The following is a 23,588-nucleotide window of genomic DNA, read 5'->3' as shown; positions in this document are numbered from 1 at the left end:
GCCTCCCACGGCAAGCGAGTTCCTGGAGTGGCGCTGAGCCCTCTTGTCCTCTGTCTGGAACAATCTGCCTGCTTACCACACTCTCTAGCAATTCCTGGTTCTCTCTCAGTCACCCCCCCAGGTGCATTTCTCACCAGTGTCAACTGTGGCAGGAACCACAGTTGTCTCAGACACCGGAGAACCCCACGCACTGGCCATACAGTAGGTGCTCAACGAAGACGAGTCAATAAAGATCCAGCCCATGTCCAATCTAAATAACCCAGCCCCTCCCCTGGGGAAGGCCTTTCTCCTTGGGTACCACCCCCTCCTTCAGCAGCACCCCACAGTCCTCCCTGGTGTCTGAAGGAAGCCACCAGGTCTGAGATATTGTGGGTGTCCTTCTTCTGACAGTAGGGAAAGGCCAGCCAGGGGTGGCCAGGACCCAGGGAAAAAGTCAGGCAGACTCAAGATGGTTCGTGCTTGCCATGTGTTCCCAGAGAGGGAAGGCACCACTGGGCTCAGACAAAACGAAGCAGTTTGATTCGCAAGGCTCCCCAAGTGGATTCTCCTGACACCGGCCCAGGCCAGGGCTGGAGCCTCGGGGGACAGGCGGGGTACCGGCTCCCACTTTCCATTCACATGGAAAATTTCTACACAATTAAAATATTAAAGTAGGTGGACCAGTCAAGAGGTAATAGGTGTTTATTAAAAACTTTTTCACCCAGAGGCAGTTAACATTTATAACTTAAAACCCAGCCCACTACAAAAAGGGATGGGAGCAATAAAAACTGTGCAACATTGACCAAAGGACCCAGACAGATGAGGCCCGGGAAGGGCAGCCCAGGGGACTGGGGTCTCTCCTCTCTTGAGGCCCAGAGCAGCTGCATTGTGGAAGCCGGGATGCCCCCAGCCCCTGGCGGGGCCCTGTGCACCAGCCTCTCCGGCTGGGGCAGGGACCCCCGAAAGGCCATCAGTAGTAGTGTGTGCTCATCGCGCAGCCTGGACACTCAGCCACTCACTCTGCTGAAGGACACAGAGGGACAGCTCAGGATCACCGTGGGCAGGACGGGGTGCCCCAGCCGCCCACGCTGAGCCCAGACATGGTGCTTTCCAGGTCATCAGGGCATGTGTTGGCCCTGTGGGACCCAGGGGAGTGGGGCCAGGGCTCTTCCTCCCATCCCTTCCCAGCACAGTTGGCAGCTGCACTCAAGCCCAGAGCCCCCACCTCCGCCATTGCCGAGGCTGCACCCCACGGCCGCTCGATGTGAACGCCAGTTGCGGCTCCTGCACAGGCAAAGACAGGGGAGTCATGACCTCAGGGACCTCCACTCTCAGCGTTCCCAAGCCCCCTGGCAGAGCCTCGGGCCCACCCCAGCTGGCCTGGGCGGTGCCTCACCCGCGGTCTCCCTCCAGTGTGCTCTGGATTTCCTTCAGGACTCCTGCAGGCCGGGTGGGAACAGAGGCCCACTGAGGCCCTTGGGGCAGCTAGCCACAGCCCTTCCACCCCCTTTCTCTGTGGGTGCCGATGGATCTGTACCCCGCCTCAGGGCAATGGCCTGCCCAGCCTCCCTTGACCCTGACCCCCCTTCCCCACCCCTCCTGCCAGCCCCACCCTCTCCCACCCAACTCACTCTCATCACTGAGCAGAGCACGCTCCATCACCAGGCCGGGCTGCTTCTCTGGAAGGTAGAGGCCGGGTCAGGGCGCCCCGCCTGGGCCCTCCTCGGCCTGGCTCTTTCTCTCCTTACTGAGGTCAGGATGTGGAAGCCCAGGGCCCAGGGCTGGAAGGAATGCCGTCTCTGCTCCCGGCCCAAACACTACCTGCTCACTCGGGACCCTTCCCTCCCGTCCAGCCCCAGGTCTGGGCCGGGTGTGGCCCAGGTGTGCATGGGCCCCAGAGGCCTGTCTTACCCTCGCCATCACTCTGAGTCCCTGAGTTCCTGTGGGGGGAGAGACAGTGAAGACCAGGGCCCCCAGGCTCCCTGCCCGGCTCTGAAAGCCCTGGTCCCATGAAGAACAAGTCAATGGTGCAGCCTGTCCTGAGCAGGAGAGCCTGGGAGGTAAACTGAGTCCTGTCCTGGACTGCCAGCTTGCACAGGGGCAAGGGGCACGCAAAGAGGTAAGGAGAGCCGGAGCCTGGGAGGGTGGGCAGAGCTCGTGGGGAGATGCATCCAGCCAGGCAGCAGTGGGAGCCTCAGGGTATCTCAGAGAGGGCAGGGAGGGGCGGGAGAGGCCTCCGGCCCTTTAACTCACCTGACTCGGCTCGGGGCCTTCTTGGGGCCTGCCCCGTTACCAGGGCGGTGGTTCTTGGTTTCTGCTGAATCCACCAGACACCGGGGCTCCACCAGCCACTTGGTGGAGAGAGAGAAGCGCTCGAACTCCGAGGGTGAGATCAGGTAGAAGCCTGGGGAGTCGGGGCAATGCTAGCGGCCTGGCCTGGCGGCTGCCAAGGCTGCCTCCCCACCTGGGGGAGTAGGGGCTAGCGCTCCCTCACAGTTCTCCGTTTAAGGCCCATCCAGTCTGGCCGTGGCCACAACATCCCTGGCCACCCTTCCCGTCCGTGCAGTGCCCGGGGCCCCCACACCCGCCCAGCCCGGCTCAAACACCTTGGCCGTATTTGGTGAAGACGCAGGAGGCGATGCCACTGACGTCCTCCCGGCGGATGCAGCTGTAGCGCACCTGGGGCTTGAGCAGGGGCAGCGAGACCACCTGGATGTCGCCCAGGTTGGTAAGGACTGCCAGGTGATGCTCCCCGTAGTCCTCAGCTCGACGACTGCCAAAGTGGGCCACGCTGACCCGCCGCACCCTTGAGCCCTCCAGGGCCGTCAGCTTCAGCTTCAGCTTGGCACTCACCTTGGGCAGCGTGAACACCTGGGGGCGCGGGGTGGTCGTTCATGCCCCTGGCCAAACCAGTTCTCCTGCCCCGTGCTGCTGCTGCTGGGCCCTCCCCTCCCCGCATGCCTCCCGGTGTCCTGACAAACCCTTGGCTCTCAGATGCACAGACATGGCCTGGGAGGATGCCGAGGTCACCGACTTCCCTGTCTGGATTTTTTTTTCTTTTCTCCGAGATGGAGTCTTGCTGTTGCCCAGGCTAGAGTACAGGGGTGTGATCTCAGCTCACTGCAACCTCCGCCTCAGGCAACTCTGCCTCAGCCTCCCGAGTAGAGCTGGGATTACAGGCGCCCACCACCATGCCGGGCTTTTTTTTTTTTTTTTTTGAGACGGAATCTCACTCTCGCCCAGGCTGGAGTGCAGTGGTGCAATCTCAGCTCACTGCAAGCTCCGCCTCCCAGATTCACGCCATTCTCCTGCCTCAGCCTCCCGAGTAGCTGGGACTACAGGTGCCTGCCACCATGCCCAGCTAATTTTTTTGCATTTGTTTGTAGAGACGGAGTTTCACCGTGTTAGCCAGGATGGTCTCAATCTCCTGACCTCGTGATCTAGCCCGCCTCGGCCTTCCAAAGTGCTGCGATTACAGGTGTGAGCCACCGCGCCCGGCCCATGCCGGGCTAATTTTTTTTGTAGTTTTAGTACAGTCGGGGTTTCACCATGCTGGCCAGGCTGGTCTCGAACTCCTGCCCTTATGATCTGGCCTCCCAAAGTGCTGGGATTACAGGCATGAGCCACCGCACCTGGCCCCCTGTCTGGATTTTATCCCTTTCACAGACATAGGTCCTGCCTCAGTGTCCTCACATGAGACTCCCCCCTCACTTATTTCCTGTGCTTCTGCAGCCCCTCAGACACCAACTGCAAACAAGACTGAGTCCCAGCCATCATTTGTGCCCAAGGTCCGAGCCTCCTGGATGTCCCGGGGAGTCCCAGGGAGACCCGCCGCTGCCTGTGTGGCACCTTGAACTGCTCCTCTGATACGACGAGCAGCTGGTGGCTTCCCGGCATGTCAGGGCTCTTCGACAGATCATGGGCCACTTCGAGGGGCTCGGGAAGGGGTACGCTGTGTCCGTCGAGCACCAGGATGCCCACCACCGGCGCTCGGTGCATCAGCTGGATCTCCTTGGCTAGGGGGAGGAGGTGGGTGTTGGGGCTGTAGGGGGGTGGCGGGGCTGGAGCCATTCCCTGGCCCCAGCCCAGGCAGCTCGAGCACCCTCTGTTCTCCCTGCCCAGCACTCACCCTGCTCTGCCCGCACAGTCTCATCCATTCTCCGCTCGGCAGGGGGCACACGCAGGGAGAAGGCATAGATGGTGCCCCCATTGGTGCCAGCCCACAGCGAGGGGCAGTGCCGGGAGCCTGCCGAGAAGCCATGTTTGGGTGCCTGACCCTTAGCGTGGGAGGCGGGTGGAGCTGGGCAACCAGGGTTTACTCCCAGGTTTTCCCTCCTGGGAGAGGCTGGAAGGCTCTCTGATAACCACACAGGCCCCAACATGGAAGACCCCAATCCCAGGTCAGCTCAGCCCTTGCTGCAGTAGTACAGCAGGGGAGAACCAGCCAGGGAGAGACACGTCCTCTGGAGACCAGCAGGCTCTGCCATCCCCGATTGTCACAGCTGCTCTAGGAGGAAGCTATCACTCCCTCATTTTACAGAGGGGCAAGCTGAGGCCCTGAATGGCTAAGTGACGGGTCTGAGGCCATGCTTCTAAAGGGTGCTACAGCCTGGATATAAAGCCAAGGCAAGCTGACTCGGAGGCCGAGGCAGGGGAGGGGAGTAAGCAGGCAGGGGCTGCAGTCTGCCCCTGCTCACAAGGGGAAACCCTCTTAGGTCCTACCAGCCAGGCAGGCAGCAGCCCCCGGCATGCCCCCAGGTCAGGGGGTATCTGCTGCCCGCTGCCCCCTGCCCCACAACCCCGGGATGGCCACTCACTGTCCCTCAGGTAGGTGTCAGCAAAGTACAGGGTCCGGACGAAGCCTGTGAAGGAGTCCTCTGCCGAGCGAGCCTCAATCTTGCGCTGCACAGGCGCCAGCTCCATGTTCTGGAGGCCTGGCCGCTCCGCCTTGACACTCCCCTCCTGCACCTGCAAGGGGTGAGCTGGCCTGAGGGTCAGCTCTGGCTTCCCCTCCCCAGGGACAGTGCTTTGCTCAATGCTGATCCTTGCATAGGAAGGCTGGCCACAGCCATGCCAGCCACCTGCCAGGCCTGCGTCTAGGGGGACCCTTGTCGAAGAGGGAGGTGCCCTTGGGGGAGCCTGCCTGGGCCCCCAGCATGTTGTAGAGAGAAAAAGGAAATCACTAACATTTACTGGGGATTACTTCTAGGATAAGCATTACAGTTACTGCCTTTCTGCTCAGGAAGCTGAGGCAGAGCGAAGCAGCGTTACCTGTCTGAGGTCACACAATGCGACCTGGACCCTGAGTCTTGTTTGTGGCCCAGCAAGCCTGGGGAGCAGGGGCCGTGTGGCCCCCCTGCTGGCTGCTCTGAGCCGAACCTGGGCGCGTGGCCGGCCGCAGCCTCACCTCAGGCCTCACCTCTCCTGGGGGGCCAGCCGGGCGCCGCTTCCGGCTAGACACCCGGCTCCGACGCATCCGGCGGAATGACTGACGCAAGGACTTCTTGAGGGACTTGACGCGGGACAGTGGGCCCTCCAAGGCCAGCTGGTCACTGGGGTGCAGCGTGCACCTTGGGGGGATGGCAGGCTGTCAGTGCTGCTAGGTCCTGGGGGTCCTCGCGGGCCCCACTCCCAGCCCCGGGACCCAGCCGCCCTGCTCACTTAACAAAGACCTGCCGCCGCTGCTGGTGGTCAAAGAGGCCAAAGCCATGGCTGGTGCCGAAGGCCACGAGCCGCCACTCAGAGTGCAGGGCCAAGGAGGTGACCACAGCCGGGGGCTGGCACTGCACCAACACGAAGGGCTGAAAGCCAGGCTCAAAGCGCACAGGCCCTGAGTGGGCTGCCAGGCGCTCATGCCCCTTCCAGCGGTAGCCCTCTTGGTCCTGCAGCAGGTCAGCCTCCACCTGCTCCACAGCCTGCTCCGCTGCCTCGTCATTCAGTTCCAGTACCAGCACCTGGGCGGGGTGGCAGGTGGCTTAGCAAGCCCTCAGCAAAGGGACGGCAGGGCCGCAGGATGCTACTAGTGGGGACAGCAAAGGAGCTGGACCCAGGCCAAGGCCCAAGGCTCAAGGAGGGACAAAGGCCTCTGTCCAACCTCAGCTCTCCTGTTTTTTTTTTTTTTTTTTTTTGAGACAAGTCTTGCTCTGTTGCCCAGGCTAGAGCGCGGTGGCACAATCTCGGCTCACTGCAACCTCTGCTTCCCAGGTTCAAATGATTCTCTTGTCTCGGCCTTCCCGTAGCTGGGATTACAGGCACGAGCCACAAATGCCTGGCTAATTTTTGTATTTTTAGTAGAGATGGGGTTTCACCATGTTGGCCAGGCTGGTCTCGAACTCCTGACTTCAGGTGGTCCGCCTGCCTTGGTCTCCCAAAGTGCTGGGATTACAGGCATAAGCCACTGTGCCCAGCCCAGCCCTTAATTCTGATTTCTGGAGAAGAAACAACCATCCCAGGGACCTCCCGCCAAGGGGATCAAGCCACCTCCATCCACCGGAAGAGCACAGGACACAGAATGTGCGTTAGGCAGGTGGTTGGCTCCTGTCCATGATGCTGTCCCCAGTCATCGACCACTCCTCCCCAGCTCCCCCTCCCCGGCCCAGCCTGCTACCTGCCCTGCCGTGCCTGCCACAGCCAAGTAGCCGCTGTACTTGCAGAGGAAGATCTTCTGGATGCCCAGCCGGGGGTCATCACTGTAGGGGTCAAAGGAGCCCACCTGGAGAAGGGGAGGGGCCCTGTGAGCAGCTATGGGGGCTGGACCCAGCTGGCCTCTGCCCTTCCTGGGTCCCAGGCTCCTGGCCTCACCTTGCGGAGTGGGGGCCACTCGTCCTCGCCGTGGGCACTGAGGTTCTCGTTGGGGTCCGTGTCGGTGAGGAACACGCGCACTGTGCTGAGTTTGTAGAGCAGCCGCAGGCAGACACCCGAGGCATCCCAGAACCGCACCGTGCCATCCTCGTGCCTGTGGGCAGAACCCGCCTGCCGGGCGTGAGAGGGATGCCAGCCGGGGTGCCCAGGGGCTGGCTCATCCACCTCAGGGCTCTGCTCCCACCCCACATATCCTACTGGGAAGAGGAGGGGTAGCATCAAAGTCCCCTACCCTGTGAGCAGCAGGTCCCTCTGGGGTGGGGCTGGGGTCAGGCTGGTACCACCATCAATTGGCCACTCCTAGAAAAAGAGACCAAGAAGTCCGTGGGAGAGTTTGGCTTGGGGTGGGGCTGGGGCTGGGGCCAGGGCCGGACCTACCATGGTGGAGAAGTGTGCATTCTGCCGGCTGCCGGCGGCAATGATCCGCTCCCACAGCTTCAGGGGAATGTTGGAGACGTGGTGAGAGCAGGTGATGGCAGAACAGTGCAGGGAAGCCAGGTAGGGCAGCTGGACCGGTGGCCAGCCTGCTGTCTGCAGGTCAATCACCACCAGCTCCTCCTCAGCCAGCACCACCAGGGCATAGGGGTCGTCAAAGGCTGGGGTACAGGGCAAGGATCAGGGGCCGGGGCCAGGAGGAAGCAGCCCAGCCCTGTGGAATCAGAAGCTCCAGGGTTGGAGCCAGGGCATCTGCAGATCCAGAAAGCCCTGTTCTTGGCTGCTTGAGCAAAGCCTTTCCACCTCCAGGAGGGCAGCAGGTGTGGGCAGTAGCCCTGGCTCCGCATGCAAAACTGCTGAGAGCTCCCTGGCACAGGGATCCTGGGGGGATACAACTGGCTGCAAGGCAGGGTCCCAACCAGGATAAGCACCCCAGAGGCATGGAGCTGTGCCTGCTAACCCTCTTCCCTGGTTCCTCCTCCATGGGGCCTGCTCTCCCTGCTCAGATGCACCTGTCAAGCCTCTCCCCACAGGCAGCGGCAAGCGTGGTCTTCAGCACACCAGTTGCTAGGAGTGGCATTTTCTTTACTGCACACAATCACCTCACCTCACTCAGGCCTGGCCCCAGCTAGTGCTCAATAAACATGCGCTGGACGATTAAAACATTTGTCTTTTTTTTTCCTCTTCTTGAGACAGGGTCTCACACTCTGTCGCCCAGGCTGGAGTATAGTGGTGTGATCTCGGCTCATTGCAACCTCCACCTCCCAGTTCAAGCGATCCTCCTGCCTCAGGCTCCCAAGTAGCTGGGATTACAGGTGTGAGCCATGATACCAGCTAACTTGTGTATTTTTGGTAGAGACGGGGTTTCGCCATGTTGCTCAGGCTGGTGTTGAACTCCTGGGCTCAAGTGATCTGCCCACCTTGGCCTCCCAAAATGCTGGGATTACAGGCATGAGCCACTGTGCCCAGTCTTTTTTTTCTCTTTTTTTTTTTGAGATGGAGTCTTGCTCTGTCACCCAGGCTGGAGTGTAGTGGTGAGATCTCAGCTCACTGCAACCTCCGCCTCCCGGGTTCAAGCGATTCTCCTGCCTCAGCTTCCCGAGTAGCTGGGATTACAGGCGCTCACCACCACGCCTGGCTGATTTTTGTTTTTGTTTTTTATTTTTTTTTGAGACGGAGTTTCATTCTTGTTGCCCAGGCTGGAGTGAAATGGCATGATCTCGGCTCACCGCAACCTCTGCCTCCCGGGTTCAAGAGATTCTCCTGCCTCAGCCTCTCGAGTAGCTAGGATTACAGGCACGTGCCACCAACGCCTGGCTAATTTTTTATTTTTAGTAGAGACAGGGTTTCACCATGTTGGCCAGGCTGGTCTCGAACCCCTAACCTCAGGTGACCTGCCATTCTCGGCCTCCCAAAGTGCTAGGATTACAGCTGAGCCACTGCCCCTGGCTGACGCTGCCTCTTTGAAGCGCTTGTCTTCCCTGCTCCTCTGGGGTCTGCTGCCCGCTGGCTGCTCCCAGGTGTTCTTTGCCAGATCCCCACCAAACTCCATGCCTCCGAGGCTTGAGGGTGCCCGGGCTCAGCTTTCCCATGGCTTCTTTTCCATCTTCCTTACCACCTGGGCAGCCTCACCAGGGCCCCTGGTTTCACATCTCTCTTTTCTTCTTTAAACCTCAAAATTACTGAGCAGCCTTCACACATCTCTGCGTGGATGACTCCAAATGGACACCTTCTCGATCTCTCCTCTGAACTCCAGACCCATAAGCCCCAGTTGTCTACTCAGCATCTCCCTTATGGGTCTGGAGATCAGAGGAGAGATTAAGTCCTCAGACTTGATTCCCGCCCAGCTGAGCTTGCTGCACCCTCTTGCCACTACCTTCTCCAGGATTCCCGGTGCTTCCAGCAAACCCTCGCGTCATCCTTGACTGATCTCTCCCCCTCTCACTTACGTCTCCCTAGACAAGGGGCCAAGAAATTACAGCCCGAGGGCCACATCTGGCCTCCTGCCTATTCCTGTCAATATGGCTGTCCTGGAACACAGATACGCCCCTCGTGTTGTCTATGGCTACACGTGCTCTGCAATGGCATTAGGCTGAGGAACTGTGGTGAAGAAAGCCACCCAGCCCTTTATAGCAACAGTCTGTGCGCCCTGACCTGGCCCCTCAGTCAATGCTGAATGTTAGAAAAGACAGCGTAACCCCAGCCACCTCCTGCCAGCCCCATGGCCTGCACCGCAGCCCAAGCCGAGGTCACCTCTCCCTCGACTCTCACTGGGCTCCCGTCTTTGCTGCACTCCGTGTTCCCCACATGGCAGCCAGACAGATCCTTTTGGAGCAGAGGCTAGATCATGGCACCCCTGCTCAGGGCCCTCATCTCCCACAAATCCCAAGTCCTTACCGTGCCTCCACAGCTCTATACGATCTGGCGCTGGCCACATCTGGACCAGCACGGGGACCATTCTGCCCTCTCTTTGCCGCTACCTCATTGGAGCAAGCCAAGAGCCCTCCCAGCTCAGTCTGCACCCCAGGTCCCTACAGGGAAAGCCCTCTCTCACACTGTTCCTATGTCTGCACAAATATGTCCCCTTATCAGGGAGGCCTTGCCAACCTTCGTCTAAACCAGCACTGCTGTCCTCTGCCTGGCTTTTTTCTTACCTCTGACGTTATCTGGCAACCTGCTCACTCTGTCCACATACTCAGATCTAAGTTCCATGGGAACAGGGGCCTCATCTGTTTCTAGAATAGGGCTTGGCATACAGCAGTTGCTCATTAAACAGGAAAGCCTACCAGGGACAGCTGGGTCACAACCCGGCACGGCAGAACCATCACATGAGAGCCTCAGGGTGAGAGCCTCAGGGTGCCCACATATCATCTGAGGGAAGCACTGCTCATCAGGCACCCATCTCCTGGCCCACGGGACTGCGGGGAGTTGGGGACACAGAGGGACAATTGCAGGAAGGTGGCCTGTCCTAGAAAGCCCCAGCAGTCTCGAATTTGTAGCTCAGCAAGTTTCTTCCCTCACTTCCGGACCTTTCTGCTGGGAATCAGGTAACTCAGTTAGCCTGGGGAGTGTGGCCACCATAGCCCAAGAGGCCCCTGCTCTGTGCCAACATGGTCCAAATGTTGTGGAAAGAGCAGAGCTGGGCCCTGCTCTCAGCATCCAGGGTGTGAGGAGGGAAGAGAGGCCGAGAAAGAAAGAAAAGCAGGTTTGGGGTTCCCCTGAACAGGGTACATAGAGGCCATGAGTACACAGACCAGGTGTCCTGAACAGCCCCGCCCCCTCACCTTTCGGCCTCAGGCCCTTTCAGTCCAGCGTCATTAGGAGAGGGCCCTCCCTCCTGGAGAGCTCCTGCAGGCCTCTTCTCCAGGTTTCAACATCAGCCCTTTCTGGTCTTGCCTGTCACACTATTTACGAGGCTGACTCAGGGCTCTGCCGGTCCTGCTGGAGCTCCAGGAGGCTGCACAGCCACCTTCTGCCCTGCCCAGAAGGCGGGCTTTGCCATCTCTAAGCCAAGACCCTCTTGCCTCAGCGGGGTGGGTGTTAAATCCAACAGTACAGATCAGCCCCCTGTGGGCTAAGTCCCATTACAGTCTGGAAAGGGCAGAGAGCCCGGGGCAGGCAGGAGGTGTGGCTGGGCTGGGTCTCTAGCTGGGGAGGGTGGCAGGGAGGCAGAGAAAGGAGATGTAGGGCTTGATGACACTTCACCTTGGGGTGCAGTGAGGCTAAGGGACTCAGGACAGTGGTAGGCTTAGGAACATCTGTGCAGAGCCCTTTTTTTTTTTGAGACACAGTCTGGCTGTGTTATCCAGGCTGAGTGCAGTGGCATGATCCTGGTTCACTGCAACCTCCACCTCCCGGGCTCAAGTGATCCTCCCACCTCAGCCTCCTGAGTAGCTAGGACTACAGGTATGTGCCACAACACCTGGCTAATTTTTTTTTTATTTTTTGTAGAGACAAGGGTCTTCCTACATTGTCCAGGCTGGACTTGAACTCCTGGGCTCAAGCGATCCTGCCACCTTGGCCTCCCTGAGCACTGGGGTTACAGGCAGGAGCCACTGCACCTGGCCCTGCTTTCACTGATGGCCCTGCTCCACGCCTCCCACACCTAACCCTGGGCACCCACTCCCGAAGCTCTCCTACCGGCTGCAGGGTCTGCCTCTGTGAGGACAGTGAAGTCGATGACACGGGAAGTAAAGTCAAAGGCCGTCTGCTGGCCATCGTGGATCACAGAGATGCAGTGGCGGTCCCCGTAGCTGGCCCGTGGCATGCCACCCTGGAAGATGGTGAAGGGCAACCTGGCAGGCACAGAGGAGCGGCAGTGGGCTGGGGCTCCTGGCACGGCCTCAACAGCCACAGGCCGGCAATCAAAGTGACCACTCAGTCAAGGTCCCCAAGAGCAGGGGAGACTGGACCCCATCTCCTTCCAACTGCCACAGCCCAGGAGGACTTGGGGGTAAGGTGAGGGTATCCAGGCTGGGGACTCTGAGTCTCAGCAGCCACTCCTGCCTCAAGCTGGGTGCTCCCCCCAATTCTGTTTGAACATCACCCAGAGTGATTTTGTCTGAAGAAACAGGGCTGCCACTAAAGGAGTTTGAGACCTGCTGCTCAGCACCATCTCTCTGGGAGGGTGGAAGGAAGGAGCAGGAATGAACTTGTCAGGAATTGGGCCGCTGAGAGACGGGAATAGCATCTACCCTCTCTCCCCTCCCTGGTGTCCAAGACTTCAACACAGGACCTGAGAGTGTTCACTGGCACCATCTTCCCAGGCAGAGGCCTAACTGACCTTTCCAGCCCTCCAGGAAGGCTCTGGAGAGGAAAGAGGACCAGCACGGATACCTACCCCTGCCTAGTGGTCAGCCAGAGGATTTTGGTAATCGCTTTGCAAGGAAAGGGACCTGAAAGGAAAGGAAGTGGCTTGAACGGATCCTCCAACTCTCAGACAAGTGTCAGTCCCTACAGGCACAGATCCCTCAAGCTCATGCCCGCATCCACATGGTAGACCTGTGCGTGGGACTCTTGCTCCGAGAAGTTCCCCAAGAAACTGGGTGAGGGGAACCCTGCTGTGTGGCTTTGGACAAAGCCTTTACCCTCTCTGGCCCCGGAGTTTGCTTCAGAATTGAGCATCCTGCACCTCAATCCAGGAGGCACTGGGGGTGGGCCCTGCCCGGCGGGTGAAACACTGACCGTAAGGCACGAGGCTGCGGAGGGGCTCTGGTTGCTGGGCTTCGCTGGACATGGGCCACTGGCAGTAGCTGCCGTCAGAGTGACAGCTGACGAGCAGGCGGCCGTCCCGCTGCCACCAGATGTTCTCCAGTTGCTATGGAGGAAGAGGAGAGGGACAGAGGGCGGCACATTGGACCGAGGTGGTGTTCCCATCGCCTGCACCCCATGCCTCTGCACAGAGCATGTATGTGCCACTTGGGGCCTGGGAGAGCAACATGGCACCTGCCATGTCCTGGGCACTGCCTACCTGGCTGCTGAGGAAGTGGTAGAGCACGCGGCTGCCCTGTAGGTCCCAGATGACAACAAGGCCTCGGCTGTAGCCGATCAGGATCTGGTTGGGGTCTCGAGGGTGCTCCTGCAGTGCCTCCACCATCTCAAACACACGCCGGTGGCGGGCCTCCTCTGGCAACCTGGGCGAGGGGAGTGCCGTGAGCCTCCGATGCCATCCACCAGGGGGAATGGCCCCCAGCATGGCACAGCCACGGGGCTCCCTATGCAGAGGTGGCTGCTCCACGTGCCAGCATAGAAATATGGCTAGGGGCTGGGCGCGGTGGATGGCCGAGCGTGGTGGCTCATGCCTGTAATCCCAGCACTTTGGGAGCCCAAGGTGGGCAGGTCACTTGAGGTTAGGGGTTTGAGAGCAGCCTGGCCAACATGGCAAAACCCTGTCTCTACTAAAAATACAAAACATTAGCTGGGCGTGGTGGCACATGGCTATAATCCCAGCTACTCGGGAGGTGGAGGCGGGAGAATTGCTTGAACCTAGGAGGCGGAGGTCGCAGTGAGCTGAGATCGTGCCACTGCACTCCAGCCTGGGTGACAGAGTGAGACTCCATTTCCAAAAAAAAAGAAAGAAAGATGGCTAAGACATGTCACCAAGGGGAGAGGGGCAGCATGTAGAACAAGACAGAGACATGGACACAACCTTCAGTGATGTAAACACAGGCGGTGCAAGGCAGTGACTTCTGGAAAAATCAACGTGGGGGCAAGAGGGAGCCTTGACTAGGAAGGGTGCGTAAGACCTCCGGAGGGCATCAAAGTTCTATTTCTATGCCTGGGAGGGAGGCTGCAAGGATGCTCTACAAGAATCTGTTAAACTGAACATTCATATTCAGTGCCTTTTTGCAAAAGGGAGTGTTTAATAATAAAGAAGTTTTTTAGCCCCATAAAACAAAACTCTGTATGAGTTGGCCTGGCCCTGGAGCCTTGACCTCTGCCCTGTCTCTAGGCCTGGAATGCTGCCGTGAGGGCTGGAGGTGTTGCAGCCAACAAAAAAACCACAAGGCAGCAGGCACAGGACCAACAGCCAACAGCAAGGATGTGAGAAGTGGACCCAGCCTGGACCCAAGCCACACTAAACCCAAGCTCTCCACATTATCTATATCTGGCACATCTACTGCTAGCACTGACCTCACTGACATTAGAATTTGAATCAAGAGTGAGAGTTGAAGGGGACTTTAATATTCAATATTTAATTTTTTTTTTTTTTTTTTGAGATGGAGTCTCGCTCTGTTGCCCAGGCTGGAGTGCAGTGGTGTGACCTCGGCTCACTGCAACCTCCACCTCCTGGGTTCAAGCAATTCTCCCTGCTCAGCCTCCTGAGTATCAGGGATTACAGGCACCCACGACCACGCCAGGCTAATTTTTTGTATTTTTAGTAGAGACGGGGTTTCACCATGTTGCCCAGGCTGGTCTCGAACTCCTGACCTCAGGTGATCCACCCGCCTCCGCCTCCCAAAGTGCCAGGATCACAGGCGTGAACCATCGCGCCTGGCCTAATTTTTAATTTTTTTAGAGACAGGATCTCATTCTGTCACCCAGGCTGGAGGGTAGTGACCTGATTATGGCTCACTGCAGCCTCCAACTCCTGGGCTCAAGTGATCCTCCCACCTCCCAAATAGCTGAGACCGCAGGCGTGTGCCACCTTGCCCAACTAATTTTTATTTTTTGTGGGGAGAGACAGGGTCTTGCTATGTTGCCCAGGCTGGTCTCAAATTCCTGGCCTCAAGCAATCCTCCTACCTCAGCCTCCCAAAGTGTGAGCAACTGTGCCCATCTAGATATTCTTAATAAATGCAAAAATGTCCTTACACAGATGAAAATTGTTAGACAATTAGAGGGCTTCCAACTTTTTGCCATTAAAAACAGCCCTACAATGATCATTCTTATCCTGTATCTTTAGGACAGAGACTTCTCAGAGACAGAGTTATGAGACTAAAGGGTTGGACGTTTTAAAAACTTAGATAAGTGTCATCAAGAGGACACAAATTTAAACTGCCAAAAGGGGCTGGGTGCGGCGGCTCATACCTGTAATCCCAGCACTTTGGGAGGCCGAGGTGGGTGGATCACCTGAAGTCAGGAGTTCAAGACCAGCCTGGCCAACATGGTGAAACCTCGTCTCTACTAAAAATACAAAAATAAACCGGGCGTGATGGCGTGCACCTGTAATCCCAGCTACTCAGAAGGCTGAGGCAGGAGAATCACTTGAACCTGGGAAGCAGAGGTTGCAGTGAGCTGAGATCTCACCACTGCACTTCGGCCTGGGACAGAGTAAGACTCTCTCTCAAAAAAAATGTTTTGTTTTTTTTTTTAAATAAATAAACAAACTGGGCCAGGCGCTGTGGCTCATGCCTGTAATTCCAGCACTCTGGGAGGCCGAGGCAGGTCAATCACCTGAGGTCGGGAGTTTGAGACTAGTCTGACCAACATGGAGAAACCCTATCTCTACTAAAAATACAAAATTAGCTAGGTGTGGTAGCGCATGCCTGTAATCCCAGCTACTCGGGAGGCTGAGGCAGGAGAATAGCTTGAACCCAGGAAGCAGTGGTTGCAGTGAGTCAAGATTGTGCCATTGCACTCCAGCCTGGGCAACAAGAGTGAAACTCCATCTCAAAAATAAAATAAAATATAATATAATATAAAATAAAATAAATAAACTGGCAGGAGGGGCTCTCAGGGCACTTGGGCCCCCCCGCCAACTAGATTCCTGCCAGCTAACTACAGGGTGAGGCTGGGCACTGGTGTGGCCACCTGCTGGGGCGCAGGTCCCATGCCGTCCTGCCCACAGGCTGTGTCCCGCTGTGGTACCTGTCATCCTGCAAAGTGTTCTGCTCTGACCTTGGGCACACTGCCCCAGCCCTACCCTGCTGAACGAGAAAGGCACTCAGAGTCTGCACTGAGAGGGACACAGCCCGAAGTGGGAATCCTCCCAGCCCAGTAATGCCCTGCCCTGGGCAGACGGGCTGTGCTTCATCGCCACCCAGGACTGGAGAGCTGGGCTGGCCAGCTACAGGAGTGTGTCCCAGGCCCAGTCCAAAGCCTTGCAGGGCCAGGGGCCCAGCACCCCGGCCTCCTCCTGCCGCTTGGAACCACAGATCATTCCACCATGATCGACCCGGCCCCAACATGATCCTGTCAGATGCTATCTCCTCTCTTTTTTTGGGCCTTGTCCCCTTCTCCACACCCGGACTGATCCAACTCCCTCTCTATCCTAGTATCATCAACAAGGAGCAAAGCTTCTGAAATGATCTCAAAAGACCCACATGCCTGGGGCGGTCAAGGCTTTTTAGCCACAGAGGCTGCGAGCAAATGGAACCTCAGCAAAGTGCCCACAGCACAGGGTGGCACCAGGAGCTGCCCCAGTGATGCAGGGAGGTCTGGGCCCGACTTCCCTGCTGTGGAGCCCCTGGGGTTTTGAAACCCATGGCAAGTGCAAAGGACACTGGACTGACAGTTGGTGACATTACACAGTCATTTGGGGCCTTTAGACGAGGGACCCCCAAAGCCCCCTTTTTAGTGCTATGATGCTAACCTATGATAGGCCAATAAGTTCTCAGTAGGTGACAGGTAGGAAGCCAAGAGCCTCCCCTGCTAGCCCCATGGAATTCCCAGCAGAGAAATGACAGCTCCTGAGAGGGTCCCGGGACCAAGGGGAGAAGCCATGCCTAACTTGAGGGGATGGGGTTAACAGCAGCCGGGCTCTGGGCTCACCGCTGAAGCACCGCGTCCGAGCTGATGGTCCGGTCCTCCAGCGCGCGAAAAGCTGGCAGCTGCACCACAAACACGTTGCCACTCTCAGTGCCCAGGTAGAGCAGTTCGCAGGAGGAATGTGGAAGGACCACAGTGATCTGCGTGGCACTGGGGGCAGCCCTGTGACAAGAACAGCTGCCCATGAGCTGACCACTGCCTAGCAGGGGAGACGCCATGGACGGGGTCCCCTGACTCCTCGGAAAACAAGCCCATAAGGCCCTTTAATGGGGTTCACAACACTTCAGGCCAGGACAAACATTGGTCACTTTCTGCCAAGACAGGAGACAGATGGCAGAGAGCCTGGGCTAGGAGGCAGGAAAGATGCCAGGGACCCTCGAGCCTAACACAGGGTGCGCGGATGGAGGAGGCAGGCTGCAGCCCCGCCCACTCCACTCGGAGCACCTGAGTGTGACGATGCATCGGGCCAAATGCATGCCAGGCACTGCCAGGGGCGCAATAGGCCCCATAAAGGGTGAGTCCACTCCAGAGCTAAGGGCAAGGGTCAGGCAGGGCTGGGAGTGGAAGGGGCTGGGGATTGAGCCCTTACCCTGGGGGCCCACGCAGTGTGAAGCTCTCATCCTCCTGCAGCTCCGAAGCCCCGCCCTTGACCTTCAGGCTCCAAAGGTGCAGGCTGTTGTCATCCAGCAGGGTGACCAGCTGGCACTGGCGAGGGCACAGGGATGGGAGCATGTGGTCTTGCTACCCAGGCAAGGCCTTTACGCACCGGGGCTACCCAGCCCCAGTTGTTTCAAAGACCCCCTGGCCACTCCCAGGGTGGCCCATGAGCCCCAGCTGTGGAAAGGGAGGGGGTCCCAGGTCTTTCCATCAGCAGCAAATCCAGGGCCACCGAATGCCAGCCTCTCCACACCAGCCCTGCTGGAAGCAGTGAGAGAAGGAGGGCATGAAGTGGCTTCCTGTCCCACCCCAGGTCCCTCACCTGGCCAGGCAGGAGGTGGATCTGCGTCACCGCGTTGTTCTCCCGGTGCAGCCCCATGAACTCCACGCCTGGGGCTCCGTAGCTAGGAGTAGGCTCAGGAAAGCTCTGGAAGGTCGGACACCATCCCCTGCCTGCCTCGAGTGCCAGGCTCTCAGGGCCCATGTGCAATGAGTGCAAACACAGAGAGGGGCTGCCCTCCCCCGAGGCAGTAGGACCCCAGGCATGGAGCCTAGGGTGGGGAGGAGACACAGCAGCCCTGGCCCTGGAGCACCAGTCCGGTGACCTGACCCCTGGGAGATTTTTCCCAGTCAGGCTGGTGGGAGCAACTCCATAGAAAGGTGAAGCCCTGGCCGGGTGTGGTGGCTCACACCTGTAATTCCAGCACTTTGGGAGGCCGAGGCGGGTGGATCACAAGGTCAAGAGATCGAGACCATCCTGGCCAACGCCAACATGGTGAAACCCTGTCTCTACTAAAAATACAAAAATTAGCTGGGCGTGGTGGTGCGTGTCTGTAGTCCCAGCTACTCGGGAGCCTGAGGCAGGAGAATCATTTAAACCTGGAAGTTGGAGGTTGTGGTGAGCCGAGATAGCGCCACTACACTCTAGCCTGGCGACAGAGCGAGACTCCGTCTCAAAAAAAAAAAAAAAAAAAAAAAGGTGAAGCCCTACCCTGCAACTGTCAGGCTGCCACCCTGATCCTGAGCTGCAACAGACATGTTGGCTGTCGCTTGGTAGCACCTGTGAAAAAACACACAGCACCCTGGGGGCCTCTCCCCAACAGTCTTGGCCCATGAGTCTTGGCACCAGGGATTGGTAACCAGAGTCTGGCTGTGGCCTGGCAATGATTAACCAGCCGAGGGAAGGCTGAGCCCGCAGCAAGGCCCTGGCCCCCTGTGTATACCAGCCCAGCCTGGAACTCGAGCGCTCCATACCCCTCCCCCACACCAGGCAGAGGGGAAGAGGGAGGTCAGGCTCCACTGGAGGTGGCAGCCAAGCTATTGGAGGTGGTCCCTCATCTCTCAACTCCCCTGGGGCCCTGCCCTGAGGGGAGCACAGATCAGACTGGCGGGGTGCCCAACCTGATCCGGTTTTTCATCTCTGAAAACACCGGGAGCCCCCAGTCGGCCAGAACCAGTGCTTTGGATAAAAAACATGACCCAACTGGACAACATCCAGCCTCAGGCCGGGGAAAGACTGTCCCTGCCAGGCAGAGCCCTCTCCACTCTCTGCCGCCTGTGGGGGTGGGGGTGGAATTTGGAAGATGGCTGCCTGAGCCCTGCTCTCCTGGCCCAAGGCCACCCCATCTCTGCTTGTAGATGGGGCCCTGGGGCCAGTCTACCTCTGATTCTTACCAAGATAGGTTAAAAAACAAAACTGCAGGCTGGGAGTGCAGTGACTCATGCCTGTAACCCTAGCATTTTGAGAGGCCAAGGCGAGAGAGTTGCTTGAGCCCAGGAGTTCAAGACCAGGCTGGGCAAGATCACAAGACCCTGTCTCCACAAAAAAAAAAAAAAAAAAAAAAAAGTTTTTGAGATGGAGTCTCACTCTGTTGCCCAGGCTGGAGTGTAGTGGCGCAATCTTGGCTCACTGCAACCTCTGCCTCCCAGGTTCAAACGATTCTCCCATCTCAGCCTCCCAAGTAGCTGGGATTACAGGCATGTGCCACCACGCCCTGCTAATTTTTTAAATATTTTTAGTAGAGACAGGGTTTTACCATGTTGACCAGGCTGGTCTTGAACTCCTGACCTCAAGTGATCTGCCTGCCTCAGCTTCCCAAAGTGCCGAAAATTTTTTTTTTTTAATTAAAAACATCCCTAGTGACAAGAGGGGTCCCTGTAACTTGCTTTTCTGGTAGTGAGGTGGGGAGCTGAGGGAGGCAGGGGCACAGAAGGGCCTAGGCCTTGCTACTGATGCACCAGCCAGCCACTCACTGAATGAGCACTGGCTGAGACACGGGGATCAGGTCCTTTCCCCTGGATCCACCAATACAACCCCTGCAAAACAGGTCTCTGAGCCCCCCAGCAGCCTCACCCCCTGCCCAGGACTGGGGGATTCCTGAAACCTCCAGGAATAGGTGAAAGGGGGAAACTGAGTAAAGGGGGCAGACCACATGAACGGTCCTGAAAGGACACAGGGGACAAAATAAGCCTGTATCACCTCAGTGCGTTTCAAACCTCACTGTCCTCCTGCAAAGGACAGGGTCGCATCCCACCAGGGATGCGCTCATGCCCAGGTCCCTGCTCCATCATCAACCATACCCGCCCCATTTTGGAATAAAATCATGTCCAAAGCTGGAAATCAGGAAAGTCCCTCATTTTATCCCAACAGCCCATGGGCAAGGAAGGAAAAGATGTCCTTCCCCAAATCTCACCCACCCCAAGGCCCTGCCCAAGTGGGAGTGAGGGGACGGAGGATACAGCTTGATGGCTCCAGAACGGGTGCCGATGGCCAGGATGCGCAGGGACGGGCTGTAGCCGAGGGCGCTGGGCTGGTGCGGGAAGCCATGCTCCACCGTCTGCAACGAGAAGCACACAGGGTGGGCCTGCAGACCTGTCCCCTTCGCGCCACTATGGCTGCTGGAGCTGCAGCACCGGACGACCCAGCAGGAAGCAGGGCTTCGGTAACTTTCCGGTTCCTCCCAGACACCTGAGTGTTGGAGCCTAACCCATATTTACCAGGCCCCACCCGCTGTCCCTTTGTGACTCTGCCCTTGGCCTCATGGCCACCCCTGCGAGCTCATCCTCCCCGACGCCACGCCAGCCTCTCGATGCTTTCCAGGAACTGACTTGGTGCCTCCACCACGTGCACCCTGGGTGACGGACCCAGCCCTCCTCAGTGGCATGGGGGCCTTATAGGTGTGGGGTGGGGAAAGTAGGGCGAGTTTGGAACAATGGAGACACCGGTCTCTCAGGAGAAAATCTTGGTTGCACTGCAGCTCCGGGCTCACCCAGGGGCCTAGAGTACCGCGGAGGCCGTGCCCTACTCTGGGCTCTTCCAGGTCCCTCCAGGGCCTAGTCAACTAGGTCTCACAGGCTCTTACTGTCACCAAATTCCAACCATCTTCCCAGAAAGGGAATCCCTGGAGTGTTGTTGCAGATACGTGTTTTTTCATTTATTACAGAAGTAATACACACACACTGTGAAAAACCTGGGAGTTATAAAGACGTTTAAGAACAAAAATTGAGGCTGAGGCAGAAGAATGGTGCGAACCCGGCAGGCAGAGCTTGCAGTTAGCTGAGATTGCACCATTGGACTCCAGCCTGGGCGACAGAGCGAGACACCATCTCAAAAAAAAGAAAAAAAAGAACAAAAATTACCCAGACTCCCACAACCAGAAGTAACCTTGCTAATACCTAAGTGTACATCCTTTGAGTCTTCTGCACTTGTGAATGTTTGCACGTCTATTTTTTTTTTTTTTTTTGAGACGGAATCTCGCTCTGTCGCCCAGGCTGGAGTGCAGTGGCGTGATCTCGGCTCACTGCAAGCTCCGCCTCCCGGGTTCATGCCATTCTCCTGCCTCAGCCTCCCGAGTAGCTGGGACTACAGGTGCCCACCACCACGCCCGGCTAATTTTTTGTATTTTTAGTAGAGACAGGTTTCACCGTGTCTCTATCTCCTGACCTCATGATCTGTCTGCCTCAGCCTCCCAAAGTGCTGGGATTACAAGCGTGAGCCACCGCATCCGGCCAAAAATTTTTAATTTTTCTTTTTTGAGGGTCTCACTCTGTTGCCCAGGCTGGGTGCTATGGCGTGATTTCGGTTCACTGTAGCCTCGGCCTCCCAGGCTCAAGTGATCTTCCCACCTCAGCCTCCTAAGCAGCTGGGACTACAGGCACGCACCACCAGGCCTGCCACGCCAGGCTACTTTTTAATTTTTGGTAGAGACAGGTACTCGTCATGTTGTCCAGCCTGGTCTGGACCTCCTAGACTCAAGCGATCCTCCTGCCTTGGTCTCCCAAAGTGCTGGGATTGTAGGTGTGAGTCACTGCAACCTGCCTAAAATGGCTTTTTTTTTTGAGACGGAGTTTTGCTCTTGTCACCCAGCCTGGAGTGCAATGGTGAGATCTCGGCTCGCTGCAAACTCTGCCTCCCAGGTTCAAGCGATTCTCCGGCCTCAGTCTCCCCCGAAGCTAAGATTACAGGCACCCGCCACCATGCCCGGCTAATTTTTGTATTTTTAGTAGAGATGGGGTTTCACCACGTTGGCCAGGCTGGTCTTGAACTCTTGACCTCAAGTGATCTGCCCGCCTTGGCCTCCCAAAGTGTTGGGATTACAGGTGTGAGCCATCATACCCGGCCTAAAATGACTTTTAAAACATCTAAAGAATATTCTTTACCTGGAGATATCCTAACTCACCAGGGGTTTATTGTTGAGTATTTACTTTGTTGCTAGAGGGTTTGCAATCACAACCATGTTGATGGCATTCTTGGACTCCTATCTTTGTCTGCACCACTTGAGTATTTCCTGGGGCAGATGTCCCAGGGATAGAATTGTGGGTTAAGAAAGGTATGAACATAAACCCGCTACAAATTTAGAGTGATAAACCATCTTCAGGAAGGTTTTTTGTTCAGTTTCTTAATCAGTTACCCCAATCTGACCGCCCCCCCCCCCACCCACCCTGGGGGATAGTGACCCTGCAGAGCTAGGTGAGAACAGCACAAAGCAATAGCTATGTCAACTGATTGCTTTAAAGACTTAAAACAAAAAACAACCACAGAGACTCTGCCCTGCAGAAAAAGGTCTCAACAAGGAGGCAGCCTCCTTAGGCCCTGGGCTTTCCTACTTTGCAGCCTTGCCAGGCCTCAAAGCAGCAGAAAAGGAGAAGTCCCTGGTGAGATCTAGCAATGATAGCTTAGCGAACTCAATTGCCACCTGCCTCCCCCATCAGTCAGTCTAGTCCAATGGCTCTCACAAGGAATCCCATGCTGGGGTCAGGCAGGGAGGAGAGCTCCAACAAGTGCCTATTTTGGGGGATGCCTGGAGACAAAAAGGTTGGGGGAGCGGGGGGTGCCTCAGGCCTGGCTCTTTGCTAGGAACAGGGCCTGCCCTGCAAATGGTCATACCTGAATGGGATGGCTAGGGGGACAGATAGGGCCTAGCAGCGGCCCCCAGGCCAGCCCAGGTCCCTGTTCAGCTATGTGAAAAATGCAGAGCCTGGAGAAGCCCTGGATAGAGATAGCTGAGTGTCTGGAATGTAAACATTTCCCAGGAAAAGGGGAGTAGACAGTGGGATAGGATGTGCAGGACAAGCTCCCCCAGGGGCCCCACCAGACCTCAGCCAGCCCCAGGTTGCTGGAGCCTCAGGAAGTCAGCAGCCGTCTCCCCGGGACAGCAGCACTTTCCCAGCAGCAGAGGCAGCTCAGGGAACAGCCTCTGGAATTTGGAGGACTCTGGCGGAAACGCCCCACAGGAGCCCGCTGGCCTGGCCAGGAGCAGGCCCCATGCTCCGAGCTGCCCAGAACAGTAGCCATGAGCCCCGTGGGGCCACTAAGCACTTGCAATATGGCTCATGTCACCAACGAGGATTAAGTCAGTTCTTGGAAACCCTTCAAGTATGTCTGGAACAACTCGGGTTCTAGAAGAACAGGGGCTGGACTCAGGCAGGCCACGCTTCGAATTCCCTTTTTCCACTGTAAATCGTCCAAATTCTAAATACAGATCTAGTACTTCCAAAAAAAGATTTAATGTCTGAATTCAGATGTGCCTTAACACCTAGATTTCAGATTTAGCATTCACAAACACAAACTGAAAAAATCTCATTAGTAGTTAATCACACGTCAAAATATTTTGCATATGTTGGATTAAAAGGAATATATAATTTTTTTTTTTTGAGATAGGGTCACGCCTGTCACCCAGACTGGAGTGCAGTGGCACGATCACAGCTCACTGCAACCTCCGCCTCCCTGGTTCAAGTGATCCTCCTGCCTCAGCCGCCTGAGGAGCTGGGACTACAGGCAGACGCCACCATGCCCAGCTAGTTTTTGTATTTTTAGTAGAGATGGGGTTTCACCATGTTGGCCAGGCTGGTCTCAAACTCCTGCCCTCAAGTGATCCACAGGCCTCAGCCTTCCAGAGTGCCAGAGTGCTGGGATTACAGGTATGGGCCACTGTGACCAGCTGGAAT

The 23,588-nt window shown here is 57.1% G+C and overlaps 1 protein-coding gene across 5 annotated transcripts in view; it reads right to left on the bottom strand.

The window, feature by feature from the left end:
- Positions 1 to 665: 665 nt before the first annotated feature.
- Positions 666 to 23,588, bottom strand: part of LLGL2 (LLGL scribble cell polarity complex component 2) — a 48,791-nt gene continuing 25,868 nt past the window's right edge. For 2 of the 5 annotated variants that reach the window (XM_054535261.2, NM_001133808.2), the window contains 24 exon segments: positions 19,881 to 19,978; positions 17,464 to 17,545; positions 17,074 to 17,189; positions 16,488 to 16,646; positions 12,746 to 12,908; positions 12,460 to 12,592; positions 12,116 to 12,170; positions 11,416 to 11,570; positions 7,219 to 7,436; positions 7,073 to 7,140; positions 6,781 to 6,934; positions 6,587 to 6,691; positions 5,641 to 5,933; positions 5,399 to 5,549; positions 4,797 to 4,947; positions 4,109 to 4,225; positions 3,829 to 3,995; positions 2,586 to 2,850; positions 2,233 to 2,383; positions 1,891 to 1,919; positions 1,611 to 1,658; positions 1,376 to 1,418; positions 1,205 to 1,263; positions 666 to 999 (listed from right to left, as the gene is read on the bottom strand). In XM_054535261.2, coding sequence (XP_054391236.2) covers positions 995 to 999; positions 1,205 to 1,263; positions 1,376 to 1,418; positions 1,611 to 1,658; positions 1,891 to 1,919; positions 2,233 to 2,383; positions 2,586 to 2,850; positions 3,829 to 3,995; positions 4,109 to 4,225; positions 4,797 to 4,947; positions 5,399 to 5,549; positions 5,641 to 5,933; positions 6,587 to 6,691; positions 6,781 to 6,934; positions 7,073 to 7,140; positions 7,219 to 7,436; positions 11,416 to 11,570; positions 12,116 to 12,170; positions 12,460 to 12,592; positions 12,746 to 12,908; positions 16,488 to 16,646; positions 17,074 to 17,189; positions 17,464 to 17,545; positions 19,881 to 19,978 — 2,985 coding nt within the window. In that variant the 3' untranslated portion in view covers positions 666 to 994. 5 annotated transcript variants of the gene reach the window in all.

This window comes from Pongo abelii, chromosome 19, assembly GCF_028885655.2.
Source record: "Pongo abelii isolate AG06213 chromosome 19, NHGRI_mPonAbe1-v2.0_pri, whole genome shotgun sequence".
Taxonomy (NCBI): domain Eukaryota; kingdom Metazoa; phylum Chordata; class Mammalia; order Primates; family Hominidae; genus Pongo; species Pongo abelii.
Note: the sequence above shows the minus strand (reverse complement) of the source record. Positions and strands in the feature narration are given on the sequence as shown.